Source organism: Oncorhynchus kisutch, linkage group LG10 (genome assembly GCF_002021735.2).
Source record: "Oncorhynchus kisutch isolate 150728-3 linkage group LG10, Okis_V2, whole genome shotgun sequence".
NCBI lineage: Eukaryota > Metazoa > Chordata > Actinopteri > Salmoniformes > Salmonidae > Oncorhynchus > Oncorhynchus kisutch.
In genome coordinates this window covers 37004908-37029238 of record NC_034183.2, presented here as the reverse complement: position 1 = coordinate 37029238, position 24331 = coordinate 37004908, and the positions used below count along the sequence as shown (strand labels likewise).

The 24331-nt window shown below is 42.4% G+C and overlaps 2 protein-coding genes across 2 annotated transcripts in view; one reads left to right on the top strand and one right to left on the bottom strand.

The window, feature by feature from the left end:
• The window catches only part of LOC109898102 (insulin-like growth factor-binding protein 3), a 70843-nt gene extending 55820 nt beyond the window's left edge, over positions 1–15023 (top strand). The window contains exon 4 of the mRNA XM_020492901.2: positions 12907–15023. Coding sequence (XP_020348490.1) covers positions 12907–13032 — 126 coding nt within the window. The 3' untranslated portion in view covers positions 13033–15023. The remainder of the gene's footprint in view (positions 1–12906) is intronic.
• Positions 15024–18294: 3271 nt separating this feature from the next.
• LOC109898103 (insulin-like growth factor-binding protein 1) lies at positions 18295–22495 on the bottom strand. Its single transcript, XM_020492902.2, has 4 exons — positions 21865–22495; positions 21491–21618; positions 20927–21055; positions 18295–20465 (listed from the first exon to the last, which is right to left on the bottom strand). Exons 1-4 carry the CDS (start codon positions 22253–22255, stop codon positions 20355–20357), a joined length of 759 nt encoding a protein of 252 aa, XP_020348491.1. The 5' UTR covers positions 22256–22495; the 3' UTR covers positions 18295–20354.
• Between the last annotated feature and the right edge of the window lie 1836 nt (positions 22496–24331).

Sequence of the window (24331 nt, the reverse complement as noted above, 5' to 3'; positions counted from 1 at the left end):
ATGCTGAGAAGAATGGGAGAAACTCCCCAAATACAGGTGTGCCAAACTTGTAGCTTCATACCCATGAAGACTCAATGCTGTAGTCGCTGCCAAAGGTGCTTCAACAAAGTACTGATTAAAGGGTCTGAATACTTATGTAAATGTGATATTTAATTTGGTTATTTGTAATACTTTTTTTGTTTTATTCGAAAAACCTCTTCTTGCTTTGTCATTATGGGGTATTGTGTGTAGATTGATGAGGAAATAAATCCAATTGAATCAATTTTAGAATATGGCTGTAACCTACCAAAATGTGGAAAAAGTCAAGGGGTCTGACATTTTCAGAAGGCACTTGTTATTGTTATTATTTTGTGTTACTTTTTTTTATATTTTTTTAACTTTAGTTTATTTAGTCAATATTTTCTTAACTCTTATTTTTCTCAAAACTGCATTGTTGGTTAAGGGCTTGTAAGTAAGCATTTCACTATAAGGTCTACACCGGTTGTATTCGTTACAAGTAACATTTGATTTGGTTTGACTTGATTTTGAAACTCTGAAGAATTTCTGCACAAAAACTTTCACTGGAACTAAGTGGCTTAGCCCGAACCATGAAAAATAGCCCCAAACCATTATTTGTCACACACCAAACTTTACAGTTGGCATTATGCATTGGGGCAGGTAGCGTTCTCCTGGACTGCTAGATGGTGAAGCGTGATTCATCACTCCAGATAACGCTTTTTCACTGCTCCAGAGTCCAATGGTGGCGAGCTTTACACCACTCCAGCTGATCCTTGGCATTTTGCATGGTGATCTTAGGTTTGTGTGCAGTTGCTCGGCAATGGAAACCCATTTCATCAACCCCCTACAAACAGTTCTTGTGCTGACGTTGCTTCCAGAGGGAGTTTGGAACTTGGTGGTGAGTGTTGCAACCATATGTTGCAAATAGATGATTTTTACGAGCTACAAGCTTCAGCACTCGGCAGTCTCGTTCTGTGAGCTTGTGTGGCCTACCACTTCATGGCTGAGCCATTGTTGCTCGTAGAAATTTCCACTTCACAATAACAGCACTTACAGTATGTGGACACCAGTCCATTGAGTGCTTTGTAGGTAAGCATGAACAATTTGAAGATGATCCTGTGTTGAACTGGGAGCCAGTGGAGTTTGATGTGGGTAGGGGTGATGTGGGATAGGTGAGATAGGGTCTGAGTTGTGAGATGTTTTTGAGGTGGAAGAAGTTATTGCTCATCCAAGTTTTCACTTCACGGAGACAGTCAACAACAGAGGGGGATGGCAGAGTGGAGTTGGGTTTTGTGTGGATCTAGATTTGTGTGTCATCTGCAGAACAGGGAAATTTGAGTCCAAATTGATGGAGGCTCTGACCAAGGGGTAGCATGTAAATACTAAACCGTAATGGACCTAACACTGAGCCGTGAGTGACACCTGGGGCAGACCTGCAGTTGCCAAGGGAGACAAACTTATTTCTATCAGATAGGAGTGGAACCAGACAATGGGTGATCCGGAAACTCCAAGAAGCCTCTCCATGCGGTCAGTTAAATTCTGATGACGGTGTCAAATGCTGCAGACAGGTCCAGGAGGATGAGGATGGAGATGTTCCTAGCATCAGCAGCATAGAGAAGGTCGTTCACTGCCTTTACCAAGGCAGTTTCAGTGTCATGCATAGCCCTGAAGCCCGACTCAAGGGATTAAAAAAGTTTATGAGAGGCCATGTATTGTTGAATTTGTGAGGCTACCACTCTCTCAAAGCACTTTGGCGAGAAAGGGAAGCTTTGAGTTATGCCGGTAGTTGGTGAGGATCTCAGGGTCCAGGCCCTGTTTTTTCAGAATGGGAGTTATAGCCCCTGTTTTCAGAGTAGGAACAATGCCAGATGTGAGGGATGCATTCGCAATCTTGACCACCAGGGGGCAGAGAACAGGGCGCATTGCCTTAACTAAGGCAGAGGGCATGGGGTCAAGGGAGCAGGTTGTGGTTTTGGAATTAGAAAAGAGTAATGGTGGTTTCATTGACAAGGGAGAATGCATTAAGTCTTTTCACAGGTGGTGAGTCAGGTAGTCCTGTCGGGGGGAGCAGATGAAGGGGCAGACTGTTGCAGCTGTTGGTAGATAGTATAGGTTGACCGATTAATCGGAATGGCCGATTAATTAGGGCCGATTTCACGTTTCATAACAATCGGAAATCAATCTTTTTGGAAACCGATTTGGCCGTTTTTTTTTATTTTTTATTTTTGTACACCTTTATTTATCCTATTTAACTAGGCAAGTCAGTTAAGAACACATTCTTATTTTCAATAACGGCCTAGGAACGGTTGGTTAACTGCCTTGTTCAGGGGCAGAATTACAGAATTTTACCTTGTCAGCTCGGGGATTCAAATTTGCAACCTTACAGTTAACTAGTCCAACGCTCTAACCACCTGATTACATTGCACTCCACGAGGAGACGGCCTGTTACGCGAATGCAGTAAGAAGCCAAGGTAAGTTGCTAGCTAGCATTAAACGTATCTTATAAAAAATCTATCAATCATAATCACTAGTTAACTACACATGGTTGATGATATCACTAGTTTATCTAGCGTGTCTTGCGTTCCATATAATCGATGCAGTGCCTATTCACGAAAAAGGACTGTCTTGCTCCAATGTGTACCTAACCATAAACATCAATGCTTTTCTTAAAATCAATACACAAGTATAGATTTTTAAAACTGCATATTTAGTTAATATTGCCTGATAACCTGGCTTGTTGCGAACTCTGTGAAGACTATTTCTTCCTAACAGAGACAACCAACTTTGCCAAACGGGGGATGATTTAACAAAAGCGCATTTGCGTTGCACGACTGTACCTAACCATGAACATCAATGCCTTTCTTAAAATCAATACACAGAAGTATATATTTTTAAACCTGCATATTTAGCTAAAAGAAATCCAGGTTAGCAGGCAATATTAACCAGGTGAAATTGTGTCACTTCTCTTGCGTTCATTGCACGCAGAGTCAGTGTATATGCAACAGTTTGGGACGCCTAAATTGCCAGAATTTTATGTAATTATGACATAACATTGAAGGTTGTGCAATGTAACAGGAATATTTAGTCTTATGGATGCCACCCGTTAGATAAAATACAGAATGGTTCAGTATTTCCCTGAAAGAATAAACTTCTTGTTTTCGAGATGATAGTTTCCGGATTCGACCATATTAATGACCCAAGGCTCGTATTTCTGTTTGTTATTATGTTGTAATTAAGTCTATGATTTGATAGAGCAGTCTGATTGAACGATGGTAGACACCAGCAAGCTCGTAAGCATTCATTCAAAAAGCACTTTCGTGCGTTTTGCTAGCAGCTCGTCGCTGTGCTTCAAGCATTGAGCTGTTTATGACTTCAAGCCTATCAACTCCCGAGATTAGGCTGGTGTAACCGATGTGAAATGGCTAGCTAGTTAGCGGGGTGCACGCTAATAGCGTTTCAAACGTCACTCGCTCTGAGACTTGGAGTGGTTGTTCCCCTTGCTCTGCAAGGGCCGTGGCTTTTGAGGAGCGATGGGTAACGCTGCTTCGAGGGTGGCTGTTGTCGATGTGTTCATAGTTCGAGCCCAGGTAGGGGTGAGGAGAGGGACGGAAGCTATACTGTTACACTGGCAATACTAAAGTGCATATAAGAACATCCAATAGTCAAAGGTATATGAAATACAAATACCTTTTATAATTCCTATAATAACTACAACCTAAAACTTCTTACCTGGGAATATTGAAGACTCCTGTTAAAAGGAACCACCAGCTTTCATATGTTCTCATGTTCTGAGCAAGGAACTTAAACGTTCTTTACATGGCACATATTGCACTTTTACTTTCTTCTCCAACACTTTGTTTTTGCATAATTTAAACCAAATTGAACATGTTTAATTTTATTTGAGGCTAAATTGATTTTATTGATGTATTATATTAAGTTAAAATAAGTGTTCATTCAGTATTGTTGTAATTGTCATTATTACAAATACTTTTTTTTAATCGTCCGATTAATCGGTATTGGCTTTTTTTGGTCCCCCAATAATCGGTATCGGCGTTGAAAAATCATAATCGGTCGACCTCTAGTAGATAGCCTCCACTTTGTTTTGAAAGAAGGCTAGAAAACTGTCACAGAGGTCGGTGATGATTGTGAGAGAGGGGTTGTCCAATAGGCGGAGAAGTGTGCTGATGGTTTAGAAGAGCACTCTTGGGTTTCCTTGTTCATTCCTTATGGTGTTGGAGAAATAGGCAGATTTGGTTGTGGCAAGTGAGTCCTTCACTTGTGAATGTACGCCTGTGCTCTGTGCTCATTTCAGAGTAGCTGCACTGAGGCTCTCATTAGCCCAGCTTTATTTAGAAAAGCAATATCCTGCAGCCATTTGCGGGCCAGGGAGTTACTCACACACACACGCACACATACATGCACACACACATGCACACACACACACGCATATATATATATATATATATATATATATATATACACCCACACATACACACACACACACATGTTTTACGAGCCTGTGTTTACCCTGTGGTCAGCCAGGCTCTTTTTAATGTCCGTGACGCTCGGTGGCGCTGCTATTAGCCCAAAAAGGGCATTATAAGTGCACACACTCATATACGCACAGAACACACTCACACACCCATAAAGGAAGCATTATGAGCACGCAGACACGCATGCACACACACACCTATAAATGCAGCATTATGAATGTGTGGGGTGGATGAAGTGTGCTCTGTTAGCATCGGCCATGTGTACACTGTTAGGGCTCAGGGGCTAGGTCTCAGTGGCTAGGGCTCAAGGGAGTAGAGTTTAGCATTTAGGGTTTAAGGACTCAAGGGCTAGGGTTTAGCATTTAGGGCTTAGGTGCTAGGGTTTAGAGTCTATGAATCCCCACTCAGGGTCAGACTCATTGTGGGGAAAGGAGGGAGACAGGCCAATAAATATGTTTAGTCTTTAGGCTGAAGAACTGAAACATGCCAGCATCTCTCCTCCAAGGGAAAATAAAGTGATTCCTTTTTTGGCCTTTTCATTGTTAAAGTTCCTCCTCTTCCCTCAGTCTGTTTCATATAGGGAGTTTGTCCCTAATGGAATCATATTCCCTATATAGTACACTACTTTTGATCAGATCCCTATTGGCCCTGGTCAAAAGTAGTTCACTTAATAGGTACTATTTGGGATCAAGCCGGGCTAGGGAGGTTTAGGTAGAAGATACTAAGAAAGAGAGAGAGAAAGACTACATGCTAGCTAGTGGAGATGACACTGCTAATAGTTCACAGATGAAACAGAGCCTGAATGGAAACTCACAGGTAGCCAAGCAAGTAGGGAATGCACACGTGCACACTCGCTTACTCTCGTTCTCTCTCCTTCTTTCTCTTTCCCACATACTGAGCCACATGAACGAATACTACAGTACTTACCATAGAATTCTATATATTCTATAAATACAACATCAATATCAGCAAAACACTACAGTCCGCCAAAACACTACACTCACTTTTACTATAGTAAATACAGCAGTATATTATTTACATGTACCCTACCCATTCCCCTCCCCATATTGAAATTTGAGCCACCCATACGTGAGAAATCTACATGCTAAGTACAGTATATACCATATATTGTATTCCCTACAGGTTATGAAAAAGAGTGGAAGTGCTTGTACTATCCTACCTACTTATCGTTTATGGAAATTTTACTCTTTTAGTATTTATACTGAAGGAGAAAGCCTCCACTTCTATGTCAAAGATAATTTTAAAAACACGGTAAATACTACAGTATACTACAATCCACCAAAACACTACATTAAGTATTTATACTATAGTTAACTGTAAATACTAAAGTATAAACAGTATACTGAAGTATACTACAGTATTCATTGTAGTATTTTTGTGGACTAGACAGTAAAGTCCACAAAAACACTACAGTGAATACTATAGTATTTATATCATAGTATACTATAGTATATTTTTTTGGGGGGGGTGACACAATCCTCCCCGTACACATACACGCAAGCATGCACACACAGAAACGCACTCACACACATACACAACTACACACACATAAGCATGCACACGCACACACGCATACACACACACACACATTCCCAGGACTCCATCATCATTAACCATCTCAGGAACACAATGTTAAGCTCTCTTCCCCTGTCTTGTCCGCTGGTCATAGAAGAAATAGGACCTGCCCCAGAGGAGAGGAGAGGAGCAAGGCAGGGAAGAAGGGAAGGAGGAGCTGTGGTGAAAGAGAAAAAGAGGCAAAGGAATGATGCGAAGGAAGGACATTCTGTGGGCCGAGATGACAGTACTGAGAGTATGGGGTTACCCCATTCCCTTTATAGTGCCGTGGTCTAAAATAGTGCACAATATAGGGCATAGGGTGCGATTTCAGAAGCAGACAGAGTCCTGTAGTTGGTGCAGGTATTTTAATTTGTTTTCCAGTCTTTGATCCTAGTGCTCAGCTGGCTGGCTGTCTGGCTGGTGTCTGACTCGCTGTCTGACTGGCTGGCTTGCTTACTGGATGGCTTGACGAATGGGTGGGTGGGTGGCTGGATGATTGGATGGTGGGTGGCTGCTGGCTGGCTGGCAGTTGACTGACTGACTGACTGGCTGGCTGGTGGCTGGCTGGCTGACTGGTTTTCTGGCTGGATGGCTGACTAGTTCACTGGCTTGCTGGTTTGCTGAATGGCTGGCTGGCTGTCTAAGTACCTGTGTGTGTGTGGGTGTGTGTGTGTTTGTGTGGGGGGGGCCATAATCAGCTCCAGATGATTTTGAGTTTGTGCCAGATGCCCAAAATAGCAGTGCTCCTTTCCCCACGGCCCTCCAACTGACCCTCACAAATAGTACAGCAACTCCATGTTTACCATCACACTATTTCACTCTCAGTCGCTCACGCCGTATCCTCTCCTCGCTCTATATGTCCGCTAAATCGAAAATTACTTTTACATTTGTATCGCAGAATCTGCCACTCTTCAGCTTTACAGATTGAATAAAACCCTTACTGTAGCACCCTGCAAGCCTGATACACAGATCATTTCAGAGAAAAATAGAGACACACGCACGCACATGTACACACACATTCTTGTTCGTGAACGTGATGTTTGAGTTCTGCTGAAGCCTGGCTTGCACACGATTCTGAATAACATCCAAGTTGAGAAAGGCAAGAGAGAGAGAGAGAAAATAAGGGTGGGTGGAGAGGAGAGAGATAAATTGAGGTCAGCAAACAGGGGAAGAAAGGAGCAATAGGACACACACAGTCTGGCAGGTGGCTGTGGAGAAAAGGTGTTATTATTACATTAGGGACAGATCACAATTTACTGGGGGAGAGAGTTGGTCCAAAATAGGGAGGGTTGTCAAACTTTTTTGTTTTGCTTTGGGGAGGGTTGTGGGTTTTTTCATTGGGCACAGGGGAGGGTTGTGCATTTTTTCCATGGTTTATTTCTTCCATCCTAGCCAAATTTCCTCATCAGCTTGCATGCTCCTCTCCTATATCAATGTGTTTTGGTACTTCCCTTATGTACTACGCTTTTCAATGTGCTAACTTTTACTATACCACAGGTCAGTACAGTCTGCCAGTGGTCTATCCTGCCCTCATAGTGACAATAGTGGTAGGTGGATTGTTTGTCCAGATCCGCAGTAGACTAACTAGCAGTCATACCACACATACAAATATTCAAAGCTGCGTAATTTTTTTTTTAATATGAATCAACAGGAACAAATAGGAATAGCTGATAGGCTGCGGACACTCCAGGTGCGTATTTACGCATGAATGTACAGAGAAGACATTAAACACACAGTTCAAAAAGCTCCCCTATTGATCTTGTTTAGGGACTATACAATTCTCCTACCTGGACTATAGTAGCCTGCAACAGCAAAATGCAACGCATGAATGCATTGTTTATTTATGTGAGCACAACATTCTAGGCTGCAGTGAAAGTGTCATTTGAATAACGCCGAAAAAGCTTTTTGATTTCAATGTTTCAGTCGATTTGGATCAGCCGTGGGTCGACTCTCTACAGTTCATACGGTCTAGATGGGCGCAATAACTTCTGATACTGAATGTTGCAAATCATCATTCTCCCAAGTCGTCCTACAATAATGTGGCCACATATCCTCCCAGCGGGCCCAGTTATTCAGGGAAACTTAACACACGCTCTCAGATCAAATCAACTGTGTTTGTCACATGCGCCGAATACGACCTTACCGTGAAATGCTTACTTACAAGCCCTTAACCAACAATGCAGTTCAAAACAGAGTTAACTTCTACGGGATCGGTGTCCCTAAACCAGGACAGTTGTTGCTCAATATGCGATAATCAAATAATATTTTTATTAGTCGCATGCACTGAATACAACAGATGTAGACCTTACAGTGAAATTGCGAGCCCCTAACCAACAATGCAGTTTAAAAAAATATGGATAAGAGTAAGAAATAAAAGTCAGAAGTAATTAAAGAGCAGCAGTAAAATAACAATAGCGAGACTATATACAGGGGGTACCGGTACAGAGTCAATGTGCGGGGGCACCGGTTAGTTGAGGTAATATATACATGTAGGTAGAGTTATTAAAGTGACTATACATAGATGATAACAACAGAGAGTAGCAGTAACTCCTGGGTAGCCATTTGATTAGATGTTCAGGAGTCTTATGGCTTGGAGGTAGAAGCTGTTTAGATGCCTCTTGGACCTAGACTTGGCGTTCCGTTACTGCTTTCCGTGCGGTAACAGAGAGAACAGTCTATGACTAGGGTGGCTGGAGTCTTTGACAATTTTTGGGCCTTCCTCTGACACCGCCTGGTATAGAGGTACTGGATGGCAGGAAGCTTGACCCCGGTGATGTACTGGGCCATTCGCACTACACTCTGTAGTGCCTTGTGGTCGGAGGCTGAGCAGTTGCCGTACCAGACAGTGATGCAACCAGTCAGGATGCTCTCGATGGTGCAGCTGTAGAACCTTTTGAGAATCTGAGGACCCATGCCAAATATTTTCAGTCTTCTGAGGGGGAATAAGCTTTGTCTTGCCCTCTTCACAACTGTCTTGGTGTGCTTGGACCATGTTAGTTTTGTTGGTGATGTGGACACCAAAGAACTTGAAGCTCTCAACCTGCCCAACTGCAACCCCGTCGATGAGAATGGGGGCGTGCTCAGTCCTCTTTTTCCTGTAGTCCACAATCATCTCCTTTGTCTTGATCACATTGAGGGAGAGGTTGTTGTCATGGCACCACATGGCCAGGTCTCTGACCTGCTCTCTATAGGCTGTCTCGTTGTTGTCGGTGATCAGGCCTACCACTGTTGTGTTGTCAGCCAACTTAATGATCGTGTTGGAGTCGCGCTTGGCCACGCAGTCATGGGTGAACAGGGAGTACAGTGTTGAGGATCAGCGTGGCAGATGTGTTGTTGCTTACCCTTACCACCTGGGGTTGGCCCATCAGGAAGTCCAGGATCCAGTTGCAGAGGGAGGTGTTTAGTCCCAGGGTCCTTAGCTTAGTGATGAGCTTTGTAGGCGCTATGGTGTTGAACTCTGAGCTGTAGTCACTGAACAGCATTCTCCCATATGTGTTCCTTTTGTCCAGGTGGGAAAGGGCACTGTGGAGAGCGATTGAGATTGTGTCATCTGTTGGAGTGGATCTAGGGTATCCGGGATGATGCTGTTGATGTGAGCCATGACCAGCGTTTCAAAGCACTTCATGGCTACCGATGTGAGTGCTACGGGCGGTAATCATTTATGCAGGTTACCTTCGCTTCCTTAGGCACAGGGACTATGGTGGTCTGCTTGAAACATGTAGGTATTACAGACTCGGTCAGGGAGAGGTTGAGAATGTCAGTGAAGACACTTGCCAGTCGGTCTGCTTATGCTTTGAGTAGACATGCTGGTAATCCGTCTGGCGCCACTGCTTTGGGAATGTTGACCTTTTTAAAGATATTGCTCACATCGGCTACCGATATCGTTATCACACAGTCATCCGGAACAATCCGAGCAGCTGTTCCTCATGCACCTAGAACCTACCGCTACAATATAGCCTAAATATTTTGCATTTACATTTTTTTTTATTACTTAAAAAAAAAAAGACCTTTTATGTGTGGCATAAACAGGCTACTTCAAAAGTCTCCTGTAGGCATGCGCATGTTCGTCCAAAATATAATTTCAGCATTTTCAAAAAATTAACCAGGTTTCCATCCAGCCTTTTCATGCTAGTCAAGTAGCCTACATGTCTGATAAAATGTATCACACCACATCATGGGAAAGCATGCAGTTTATTAGGCTACAGATTAAGTTATGATGAACTTCACATGAGGTTGATGCTCCTTTCAATAAATATCAAGGGTCTTAGTCTGGTGACATGATGATCGATGCATGGCTGCCATTTGACAATTAAGTAAGTCTGCTCATAAGTAGGTCGGCTCAGCCGCGAAGTGGTAGGCCACACAAGCTCATAGAACAGGACCGCCGAGTGCTGAAGCGCGTAGCGGGTAAAGATTGTCTGTCCTCGGTTGCAACACTCACTACCAAGGTCCAAACGGCCTCTGGAAGCAACATCCGCACAATAACTGTTAGTCGGGAGCTTCATGAAATGGGTTTCAATGGCCGAGCAGCCACACAGAAGCCTAAGATCACCATGCTTAATGCCAAGCATCAGCTGGAGTGGTGTAAAGCTTGTTGCCATTTAACTCTGGAGCAGTGGAAACGCGTTCTCTAGAGTGATGAATCACGCTTCACCATCTGGGAGTCCGACGGACGAATCTGGGTTTGGGGGAATGTTACCTGGCCAAATGCATAGTGCCTGAATGCATAGTGCCAACTGCAAAATTTGGTGGAGGAGGAATAATGGTCTGGGGCTGTTTTTCATGGTTTGCCCTAGGCCCCTTAGTTCCAGTGAAGGGAAATCTTAATGCTACAGCATACAATGACTTTGTAGACTATTCTGTGCTTCCAACCTTGTGGCAACAGTTTGGGGAAGGCCCTTTCCTGTTTCAGTATGACAATTCCCCCGTGCACAAAGCGAGGTCATTAAAGAAATGGTTTGTCAAGATCGGTGTGGAAGAACTTGATTGGCCTGCGCAGAGCCCTGACCTCAACCCCATCGAACAACACCTTTGGGATGTTGGGGGCCTAATCCCCCAACATCAGTGACCAACCACAATAATGCTCTTGTGGCTGAATGGAAGCAAGTCCCCGCAGAAATGTTCCAACATCGAGTGGAAAGGCTTCCCAGAAGAGCAGAGGCTGTTATAGCAGCAAAGTAGTGATTAACTCCATATTAATGCCCAGGATTTTGTAATGAGATGTTCCACGAGCAGGTGTCCACATGGTCATGTAGTCAGTGGCGGCTGCTGAGGGGAGAACGGATCATCATAATAGCAGGAATGGAGCAAATGGAATGGAAACCGGTTGTTTGATGTATTTGATACCATTCTACTGATTCCGCTACAGTCATTACCATGAGCAGGTTCTCCCCAAATAAGGTGCCACCAACCTCCTGTGATTGTAGTGTTTTTTTTAACTGACAAGTAAATCAATCAATCCAAACTATGCCGAGGCAATTTGAAGAATGGAAAGAGACATCTGTTACAAAACACCAAAAAAGTTCATTCATAGATTGTCAATGCCAAGCTTTCGGTACTGGGTAAGCCTACAGGGTAGGGAGGGATGTGTTTTCTGTTTGTCCAGATTGATAGTCTATTTATCGTGGTGTTGAAAATGCAAACCATGTCTGTATGTTTTGTTTATTGGTTGTGTGGTGCATTGGCACAGAAACCTGTTGGTGGGAAAATTGATTCCATATATTTTATATAATTATAATTTCCCCCTAACTGATCATTGTCAGCAACCGGAAGAGTGTGTTAAATGTATTTTACAGTACAAGGGGAGGGTCATCCTTTTTTTCTGACACCTTGTGTTGGATCAACAATTGATGTGCTTTCCGTGAAAACGCTAATCTGTTTCAAATCGATGTCCTTTCCCCTCTTTGTCATCCTTCCCCTTTCTGTCCTCTTACTTCAACCCCTCTCTGTCCCTTTTCCCCCTCTCTGTCCTCTTACCCTCTCTCTGTCCTCACCCCCTTTGTGTCCTCACCCCTTTTACTTTGTCCCTCTCTCCCCCTATCCCCTGTGTCTTTCTACCCTTTACCCTGTCTGCCGGTCTCCCCCTCTCTCTAAAGGTTCTCTCTCTCTCAATTCAAGGGATTTATTGGCATGGGAAACACATGTTAACATTGCCAAAGCAAGTGAAATAGATAATAAACAAAAGTGAAATAAACTATAAAAATTTACCGTAAACACTCACAGAAGTTCCAAAAGAATAAAGACATTTCTAATGTCATATTATGTCTATACAGTGTTGTAGCGATGTGCAAATGGTTGAGGTACAAAGGGGAAAATAAATAAACATAAATATGGGTTGTATTACAATGGTGTTTGTTCTTCACTGGTTGCCCTTTTCTTGTGGCAACAGGTCACAAATATTGTCGCTGTGATGGCACACTGTGATATTTCACCCAGTAGATCTGGGAGTTTATCAACGTTGGGTTTGTTTTCCAATTCTTTGTGGATTTGTGTAATCTGAGGGAAATATGTGTCTCTAATATGGTCATACATTTGGCAGGAGGTTACTCTCTCTCTCTCTCTCGCTCTCTATCCCTCTCTCCTCTTTCACCCTCGGAGTGTTTCTAGGCTGCCAGGGCTAGTTGAATGGTGTTAGTGTGTTAGTCCTTCCCATACGGGTGTTACCTGCTTATGAGATATAGCTTGCTGAAGGCTGCACACATCTGACAGAAAAAACTCCCTTTCTAGTCTGTCAAAGTTGAAAGGCGTTTTATATGATAGAATGTTGGTTGTTATATTGAATTAAATGTAACTCTATCTTTCTTTATTTCTCACTCTCTTTCTGTCTGTCTCTCTGCAGTGCCCTCCATCCAAAGGGAGGAAGCGAGGTTACTGCTGGTGTGTGGATAAGTACGGTCAGCCTCTCCCCAGCTACGATGGAAAGGAGAGAGGAGAATCCCAGTGCAACAACCTGGAGAACAAATGAGAAGCAGAGAGAGAGTGGATGGATGGAGAGAAAGAACGAAGCAAGGAGGAGAGAGGAATAGGAGAGAGACTTTTTTTCACTCCGGCCCTACACAAAGCACAGTCAAAAAGAGCGCCAGACTGTTGACCTCAGGTCACATGACTGCCGGATAGGGAAGGGGGGAGGGGGGAGGGAGTGAGAAGACTGGGGGAGCACAGCCTATAGGCCAAGCCTTCTGTCCATTATCTATAGCTATCTGCTCTGTGCTATGGGAACCTCCTCACCTTGTATGAAAACAAGAGAGAGAGAAACTAATCATCTCCACTATTCTTTTAGAGAGAGATGGAGGGACTTTTCCACTGTATTTAAAGTGTGAGTGACTGTGACCCAACTCAATGTGTGTATGTGTGTTTGTGTGTGTATGTCTGTTTGTGTGTGTATGCGTGTGTAAATGCTGTCTTTCACTAAAGATCAGTTTAGAGATGTTAGAACACCCAAATCCAGCCCCCTTCCATCCTGTCATGCCGAAACTCCTCCTCTTTCTCAGGGTCCATCATTATGAAGTGAAGGCTTATGGTTTGGCCAGCCTCTGATCTCTTTCATGCCATCTTGGACAACACTGGCCTTCCCCACTGTCTCCAAAGCAACCAGCTTGTCCAACCCGATGTGCTGCGTCACATTTACAGGTTTAGGGGGGAACGAATGGAGACAGTGCCCAATAACGGTGCCTTAAAACCCCACACTGCCCCCCTCACCCTCTCTGCCCTCTCTCCCCCATCCCTAACCCCTATCCCTCCCTTTCCCATAGTCCTTCCTTTGCCTTCTGCAGTCCTCATCACAATCACTTAAAGCACTTCAGCTGCATCCAACCAACCAATTTGGACCAATTATAAATAATTAGTTGGGTGCTTATGTTTGTCCTGTTTATTATACAAGTGTGTATTATACACGTGAAATTAGAAATGTGTTTTTTTGCATATCCCTACTCCACCTGAGACACCCTCGGAGAGTGAGGTCAATGCCAGGTCTTCCATTATCAATGGCAACCCCGGATCAATTAGTTAAGTGCCTTGTTTACATCAACAGATTTTTCACCTTGTCAGCTTGGGGATTCAAGCTACCAGCCTTTCAAACTACCACAAAGCTCTAACCGCTAGACTACCTGCCTCCCATAGCATAGCAATAATGCAGTACCTTTTCCATAGTGGCAACATTTGACAAGGTTTATAGCACTGTAGAACAAAACAACAAGAAATACAATCAACAACAACAAAATATATATATATATATGCTACACCAGGACTTCAGACAGTGATCTTACTCAGCCTAGTAAACAAATGGCACTCCTCAGAATTTACATTCAATTCAAAGGGTGTTTTCTATTCATTTACATTGTTCTTGGAGATGCTTGTATGATCTTATGCCAACAACTCCACAAGATGGACACAGCACCAAATATGCACTCAAGAAGTAGACAGGGGGTCTGAGGAAAGGGGCGTGGTTCTCCTAGTGATGCTTCCTGCTTCCTCTATTGCGCTTTCACATATCCTGTGTCCAAAATGGCACCATATTTGGATGACATTTCAGATGCAGACTTTAACAGTGGAGAGTGCATAAGAAGGAATGCTAGCCCAGTAGCTTGATTGCACTGAATCAGCTACAAAGTAACTTTCAAAAAAACAACCACAACAACTTCAAACCAACCTACCCGCTGGTACTATATCACATTTTGTCAGAGCACTTCATTGCTCTGAGTATGTTTAAGCTATTGCCCTGCCCCCTTCCCTGTTATTTGTGTGTCTTTGTAATTATTATAATTTTTTTCCTGGAAGCAATGTGTCTGAATAGACGTACAGTGCCTTCAGAAAGTATTCAAACCCCTTAACTTTTTCCACATTTTGTTAGGTTATTCTAAAATTGATTAAATCGTTTTTTTCCCTCATCAATCCACACGCAATACCCCATAACGACGAAGCAAAAACAGGTTTTTAGAACATTTTGCACAAAAAAAACTGTATTATCACATTTACATAAGTATTCAGACCCTTTACTCAGTACTTTGTTGAAGCACCTTTGGCAGCAATTACAGCATTGAGACGTATTGGGTATGACGCTACAAGCTTGGCACACCTGTATTTGGTGAGTTTCACCCATTTTCTGCAGATCCTCTCAAGCTCTGTCAAGTTGGCTGGGGAGCGTTGCTGCGCAGCTATTTTCAGGTCTCCAGAGATGTTCGATTGGGTTCAAGTTCGGGCTCAGGCTGGGCCACTCAAGGACATTCAGAGTCTTGTCCCGAAGCCACTCCTGCGTTGTCTTGGCTGTGTGCTTAGGGTTTTAGTCCTGTTGGAAGGTGAACCTTCACCCTAGTCTGAGGTTCTGAGGGCTCTGGAGCAGGTTTTCATCAAGGGTCTCTCTGTACTTTGCTCCGTTCATCTTTGTCTCAATCTTGACTAGTCTCCCAGTCGTTGCCGCAGAAAATCACCCCCACAGCATAATGCTGCTACCACCGTGCTTCACCGTAGGGATGGTGCCAGGTTTCCTCCAGATGTGATGCTTGCCATTCTGGCCAAAGAGTTGAATCTTGGATTCATCAGACCAGAGAATCTTGTTTCTCATGGTCTGAGAATCTTTAAACTCCAAGCAGGCTGTCACGTGCCTTTTACTGAGGAGTGGCATCCGTCTGGCCACTCTACCATAAAGGCCTGATTGGTGGAGTGCTGCAGAGCTGGTTGTCCTTCTGGAAGGTTCTCCCATCTTCACAGAGGAACTCTAGACCTCTGTCAGAGTGACCATCAGGTTCTTGGTCACCTCCCTGACCAAGGCCCTTATCCCTCGATTGCTCAGTTTGGCCGGGCAGACAGCTTTAGGAAGAGTCTTGGCGGTTCCACATTTCTTCCATTTAAGAATGATGGAGGCCACTGTGTTCTTGGGGACCGTCAATGCTGCAGAAACTTCTTGGTACACTTCCCCAGATCTGTGCCTCGACACAATCCTGTCTCGGAGCTCTACGGACAATTCCTTCGACCTCATGGCTTGGGTTTTGCTCTGACATGCACTGTCAACTGTGGGACCTTACATAGATAGGTTTGTGCCTTTCCAAATCATGTCCAATCAATGTAATTTACCACAGGTGGACTCCAATCAAGTTGTAGAAATATCTCAAGGATGATCAATGGAAACAGGATGCATCTGAGCTCAATTTCGGGTCTCATAGCAAAGTGTCTGAATACTTATGTACATGTATTAAAACTAAATTAGCTAAAAAAAATTAAAAAAAATTTCGCTTTGCCATTACGGGGGTATTGTCTGTAGATTGCTGAAAAAATTGTTGTATTTAATCAATTTTAGAATAAGGCTGTAACTTAACAAAATTTGGAAGCAGTCAAGGGATCTGAATCCTTTCTGAAGGCACTGTATGTACTGTACATAAAATAAAGTAAATAAAGAAGTAATTTATCTAATAAATAATGAAATGCTGATCCAAACTACGTTTTATTTTCTTATAAAGGATTCAGTGACTTTCGAATAGTAGGGGAGATTGGGGTAAGACTAGCCAAAGGGTAAGTTGAAACCACTCTTGTTTCTAGGAAAATATACACAAAATGTATCATTTGAACAAATATTTAGGAAGATGTGATCATTTCATGGAGTCTGTGAAGGAAGAAACCACATGGAAAAAGTGGTGAGCAAGTTACGTCCAGAAAAACAGATTTTTACCAAGTCAAATGAATTTCATCCTGAAATATATGTAGATAGTTTTGTAAGAAATAATACTATATATTTACCTTAATGTGTGATTACATTCAAGTGATGTTGAATGTAAAAAAGAAAATGGCTCAACTTACCCCACTCTCCCCTACCCCAAAGTGGAAGTTGATTCAGTGTATAATTACTAATTAATGTTTATATTTTAATTAACACTATCTCTTCTGTTTCTCAGCAGTATCATTATTTTGTAAACTCCATACATCTCCGGGTCTATTGCCCACGGTAACTATCAGTCAGTCACTCAGTTCACTGGTCTGTCTAATAGGTGTATAACAGAGTTGGGGTCATTATTGTTTCAATGCACTCAATACAGTATTCTAAAGTTCTTAATGAGCCAAATGTTCATTTCAAAATGTTAACTTCCTGAATTGACAGTGTGGCTAAACCCAATCCTGTTGTGTTTTGCTATGGGTCTGTCATCCAGTGGAACTCTGTCAGTCAGTCGGTCACAACTCCACTACTTCTCTCTGTGCACGCCAACGTGCACGCCATGCCATTCTGTCTCAGTCTGGGTCCACTGGTCACATAAGAATCTCTGTTGTTCACGGGTAATTGTACTTTTTTTTAAATGTATTTATTTATTCAAATTGTATCATTTAAAGAGTTTTGATTCTTAAAAGAATAAAAGCTTTTCATGTTACTAAACTAGAAAATCACACAGCTATTCTTTCCTTTGAGAATGGAAAATTATTTTGTTCAAATATAATGTATATTGAATGTATTTTTTAAATAAAAAATTAACACAATTTGTATTTACTGTTGAATGGCTTGAGGGCATTTTTACGAGTCAGGCTATATTACCTCAGAGAGCTGAGTAGTACATTCAGCACTCAATACGGTCTAATTCAGAATTATAGTATGTAGGCCTACATTAAATAAAGTGTGTACATCAAATGTTCAAGCAGATGGGGAGACAGTTAGCAACCAAAAAGATGACCAGAGGATTTTTTTTTGATAGTTGATGAAAAGGTTCAGGTTCTGTTTTTCTCATCGAATCCCTGTCTCTCGCCCTCTTGTTCTCGTTCTCTCTCTCTCTCTCTCTCTCTCTCTCTCTCTCTCTCTCTCTCCTTCAGCCCTGGAATGTGGCAACGACGATAGACAAAGCGATAGGTCAATTTGTAAAAAACTTAAATGAATGTGGTGGTGCCAGGCAGGCTGGCAGTGGGCACGTTGAGGACGTTGAGGGAAATGCATTCAACCAAGACAAAATGCATTCAACCATTCAACCTGCATTCAACCAAGACAAACAAAGAGCGGGTCAAAAGGCCGAGAGAGAGGAGAGAGAGAGAGCGCGGACGGGCAGGGCTGAGCTATGACTCTTTGGCCCTATTTATCCCTGGTTCAAGCATGCAGCCTTTTTTACAGATCTTGTCCACACTGATTGTGTCCTCATTTTTGTCAGTAGATGATTAAAAGATGCATTGTGATCTGATTGTGATCAGATCTTAGAAGTGTAAACAGACAAGATCAGGACAAAGGACGCATGTTAACGGCAGGTATAAACAGGGCTTCTGGTAAGGGAGCATAAAGACTGATTGATTTATTGATTGAATGTATTTGATCATTAGAAATAGTAGGCTGCTCCAGCCAAAGACAACATTACATACATTAATGATTGAGGATAAAAACACAAAGCCAGAAGGCTTATTTTCATTGTAGTCTTGTTTGGCAACACAATGACCAAAATAACATATTTGAGGTTAAACATTTTAATTAAATACATTTTTTCTTTTACACATCTCAATTACAAAAGTGTATATACATGAGTGAGCAGTCAGTCACTTTGGAATAATCTCTCTCTCGCTCTCTCTCTCTCATAATGCGTTCGTGTTATATAAAGAACAGTGATGGCAGTCAGTAAAGAGAGGTAGGTCAAGGTAGACACCCGTCAGAACAAGGGACAATGCAGGAGCATTACCCATCATGCAATTCTGCAAAACCCACATTGAGTTTCTTGAAAGGTAAGAATGTCCAAATTAGTCATTTTCTGCATTCACTGATGTAGCCGAGTGTCATCATGTATGAATCATATCAGAAATAAAAACAAACAAAACCATGTCAGTGAACATGAAAAACTATTAAAAGTCACATAATATTTAGAAATCCTTCAAAAATGAATTTGGGTCACACAGTGCTTTTGTTTATGTTTGGTTTGTTTCAAAAGTAAACCACCAGACAAACTCCAAAAGACCTGGACCCAGTTTCCCGATAGCGATGGAATTTAGGCTTATGAGAGTTTTAAGGATGCATCTTTCCTGCAATGACCAAGGTCATTATAATCATTCCACATTACTGACAACGGATCAGCTCCTAGTGGCTCATTCTAATTCTTACCCTATAAAGTAACCATAAAGGTTGCTGGATTGAATCCCCGAGCTGACATGTTAAAAATCTGTCGTTCTGCCCCTGAGCAAGGCAGTTAACCCACTGTTCCCGTGGATGTCGATTAAGGCAGCCCCCCCGCACCTCTCTGATTCAGAGGGGTTGGGTTAAATGTGGAAGACACATTTCAGTTGAAGGCATTCAGTTGTACAACTGATTCACTATTCCCCTTTCCCTTAATAATGCACTGTCGAGATTTGGCAGATCACATGTTAGGCTACATATCATGAGATATATTGAGGCAAAAAGTACCAAATAGCAAAGCAAAACTCAATTGAATGAACATGCAATAGATTTCAATATCATTGAAATATAGGCCTATGTAGAATATACTGTAGGAAAGCTATTTATCTTTTAACGCAGTCATCTCGGGTTTTCATTTGAAGGATCTTTAAATCGCTTGCTTGTTTGTAACAATGGCAAAGACATTGGCAACTTTCTATTTGTAGTCAACTTCGTTGTGAAGTTATCGACGGTCACAGAGAGACAGATAAACATCTTGATTCTATGTTTAGCAGAGCTCTTCTGTGTATAAAGTGAAAAACACATCCAATGATGTTCTATGAGTGGTCTGAGGCAGTCGATAAATAATGAGTGTTTTTTTCAAGTGCAACTTTAGTAATGATAGTTTTGGGAAAAAGTGCAGAAATTTAAGGATGCTCCTATGAATGTTTTGAAGATGAACTTAGCCTTAAAATGCTTTTGGAAAACCGGGCCCAGAGCAACATGGAGTAACTCAGGGCGTCGATACATATATACACTTTATACACTGATAATAATGCACACATAATAATAATGATAATAATAATATGAAAATAAGGCTAAATTATATAAATATTAAAATACAATTACAAATGAATACATACAGTACATAATGTGAAATAAGTAAGGCTGTAGAGTTAAAGAAAATGTATTAAAATATAAAAATCTCGTTTTCTGAAAATAATTGATTTTCTCTTTGGTGGGGAGGGACGGGGTCAGGATTCAGGGATTGGGGGTCAGGGATCCGGGGCTGAGGGTCAGGGGACATCAGTTCCACAGTGATAGTGTGTACCTGAATATCAAACACCGCCATGGACAATGAATAAATAACAAGTATCTAAAGAAAGTCAGTGGTTTACTGTGTGTGTGTGTGCGTGCATGCGTGTGTGTGTGTTAGTGTGTGTGTGTCTTCTGCATCAGTGGTTGATCTCTTAAGAACATTCTGCATCTCCAGACAGATCAGTGGATCCTGGAATCTTCTTTCCATTCCAGGAGGACACACACCAACACCTGCCTCTCTGTCCATCAAGAGACGACTCACACTGGTGAGAGAAAAGGAAAGAGAGAGAGAGCAAGAGCGAGAGAAAGAGATTAGAATCCCTGGGTATTTTTTACACAATTTAACACACCTCCACCTAACCACCTGTTCAGATATGCTATGACCCTCATCTGTGTGCAGCCGCAACCTACAGTACGAGGTAAGCACACACCAACTCCAAGACACAAATGTACAGGAGCACACACAGAGAGACACACGTGTATAGTCACGCTGTGCCAAGGCGACGACATCAAAGCGAATATAGCTGAATGTGCTCAAAGGTGTAAACACTGCTATACAAATCTGAGCTGTAGTTGGCACAATATTGGCTACACACACACACACACACACACACACACACACACACACACACACACAACCAGGTGAGATTATTTCACACTGACTTGGCACCAATGCCAAGTGCACACACACACACACACACACACACCGATAAGGTATATCTACCTGTTTGGCTTTGTAGAGCCCGTGTTCGTTACAGTTTGGCAGGTAGAACCTGGTCAGATTGTCTCCTAGCTTCTGCTGTGACTCAGCGATCTTCTCCAGAGCTATCTGCAACTCCACTTGACAGGGAGCCTGGGAGGAGAGAGAAGGGGGGTCACTTACTTGAGATGGGGACTTTCTGTATATTTGGGGACTTTGTTTATTTTGCTTCTAAATGCGACTCTGAACAGGCTACATGGGTGACATACTAGATAGAGTATCTCACTAGTCATCTAGAGCTGCTGTTCTATCCTATCAACCCACACAGTCAAGGCCTGTTGTGGCAAAACACTGGTAGCCTATTTAGTCAAATAGTTCCATGATAGGTCATAAGTAGGCTGAAGAACACACATACGCACGCACACGCACGCACGCGCGGGCGCACACACACAAACTTCAAAGGCACTCGATCGCCCCCTTGCGGTATGACGCTTAATACCCACCAGCCAAACACGCTTTGACTACAAAAGTTTTAAGCATGTTGATTAGGTTTGCAAAACGGCTAACAAATGTTCCATAACCGCTCACTTTCTCCGCCAGTTTCTTCCTGATTGCGCTGACTTTGGCTTTCATGCTCTCCTGCGCGTCCGCGGCACACGGGGGATCGAAGGTCTTTCTATTGCCAGGATGGCTGAACGGGAAGCAGGTGATTGTCACTGCGGCAGACAGAGAAAAGAGGAAATGAGAGTGTCAAGAAGGGGAAAAGCAGAAATCACAGTATTGCACTTCTGCACAAATACATTTGTAAATTATGAATAATATGCAATCTAATTATTATTAGCCTATCATTATCAATCAACTATTAAAACGATAAAACACATTGGCTATTATTATCATAGGTCTATTACAGATATATGACATATATGCAATGTATAAGCATTCTGCAATATGGGTTTGAATACCTGGGTTTTGGGGAATTGGGCTCCTTTCGGGCTCGGGGTTCGGCATACACACCGCCTGGCTGCGAATAAGGGAGTGCAGCGGCTGGAGGTCGCCGGGTATTGGGGTGCACCGCAGTCCATACCCGCATGGCGCCGTGTAGATTCCGCACAGTTCCCCCGTCATCAGGGCGCAGACAAGGCAGCATCCGCAACCCGGCTCACTCAGAACCTCCATACAGCCGTGCGCCACCACTGGACACTCGCTCAGCTTCTCCGGCGCGCACGGGGCGCATCGGATCGGCTCTTGAGCTAACACCGGGCACCCCAACAGAGACCCCAGTACCGCAGTGACCAGCACCGAGCAACATACCGCTGCTGCCACCAATACATTTTTCAGAAATAATCCACTCATTGTAAACGGAGAGTCTGGTAGACTAAATATAGAACAAGGAATAAAAGTAGTTATCAAAGGTTAGGTAAAGGACACATAACCAGGATTCGTTTCTGTTCCTTAGTTTCTATCCTTTCATTTTGAAAAAATGACTAACTACTCCAGACATATTTATAACAGGGTCCTCGTAAAAACGTTTGACGCATCGGCATTATGAATGATTTCTGAAAAGAAGGTGTACTGATCTGAGGGCTTCTGATTGGCCCGCGTTCGTCCGATCAGTGAGCTTATTTCAATACAACAACACTTCAATATTTATATTGGAACAGACGGAGCCCACATGACGCGCTCTCTGTACACTGAAAAAAAGGTAGTTAAATGGTTCTTCTTCAGCCTTAAGGGTCGGACCCTTTTTTTCAATTTTCGCCTAAAATGACCTACCCAAATCTAACTGCCTGTAGCTCAGGACCTGAAACAAGGATATGCATAGTCTTGATAGAAAAAGTCTGAGAGACTTTGAAAAGAAACACTTTGAAGTTTGTGGAAATGTGAAATCAATGTAGAAGAATATAACACATTATATCTGGTTAAAGATAACACAAAGAAAAAAGAAGAGTTCAACTCAACTGTGCCTCATTCAAAATCAGTTATCAAAGTTTTTTTGTCAGCTTTGAAATGCAAGAGCAAGGCCACAATGTATTATTCCAGTTTAAATGCAATTTAGAGTTGGGCCACTATATGACAGCAGTATATGTATAAAGATGTATCCTGATCCAATGAACCATTGCATTACTGTTCAACATGTTGTATCAAGTCTGCCCAAATATGCCTAATTGGTTTATTGATACATTTTCAAGTACATAACTGTGCACTTTCCTCAAACAATAGCATGGCATTCTTTCACTGTAATAGCTACTGTAAATTGGACAGTGCAGTTAGACTAACAAGAATGTCAGCTTTCTGCCCATATCAGATATGTCTATGCCCTGGGAAATGTTCTTGTTACTTACAACGTCATGCTAGTCACGTTAGCACATTTTAGCTCAACCATCCTGCGGGGGGACACCGATCCTGTAGAGGTTTTAAGGTTCCTTGGATAGCTTTTCCTGATAAAGAACATTTGAGTTAAGTGTGGGGTTCTTGACATGACATCTATGGTGCTTCAGATTTTTTAAATGTTATTGCAATGTATGAAAACCTGCAGATATGTCACCTTCATAGCACACAGAAAATTGGCCAGTGTTAACTAGTGTTGATTTTTCAGTGTCACATTTCTAGTGTTGAGTCAAGAGTTAAATTAACACTGTAGTTAAATTAACACTCAGTGGTGTAAAATAACCGGTGTTAATACAACCAAAAACATGCCCATCATTATCATATTTCTCAGCATGCTCTATTACATGTTGAGTTTTAGAATTGTTTGTTCCAATATCTATGTTTTCGCATGTACATTAATCAATTAATTAATCTTAAGCAACGCATATATAAATGGCATACATTTTTCTAAACTATTTGAATCTGTGACTTGGATTTATTGCCCTCGTTACAGAAATGGTTATTCCAGATTATTTGTTTAAGGTCTCGTACCCTAGTCCTTCTCAAATCACATCAAATCAAATGTATTTATATAGCCCTTCGTACATCAGCTGATATCTCAAAGTGCTGGACAGAAACCCAGCCTAAAACCCCAATGCAATGCAGGTGTAGAAGCACGGTGGCTAGGAAAAACTCCCTAGAAAGGCCAAAACCTAGGAAGATACCTAGAAAGGAACCAGCCAATGTGGGGTGGCCAGTCCTCTTCTGGCTATGCCAGGTGGAGATTATAACAGAACATGGCCAAGATGTTCAAATGTTCATAAATGACCAGCATGGTCAAATAAAAATAATCACAGGCAGACCAGTTGAAACTGGAGCAGCAGCACGGCCAGGTGGACTAGGGACAGCAAGGAGTCATCATGCCCGGTAGTCTTGAGGCATGGTCCTAGGGCTCAGGTCCTCTGAGAGAGAGAAATAAAGAGAGAGAATTAGAGTGAGCATACTTAAATTCACACAGGACACCGGATAGGACAGGAGAAGTACTCCAGATATAACAAACTG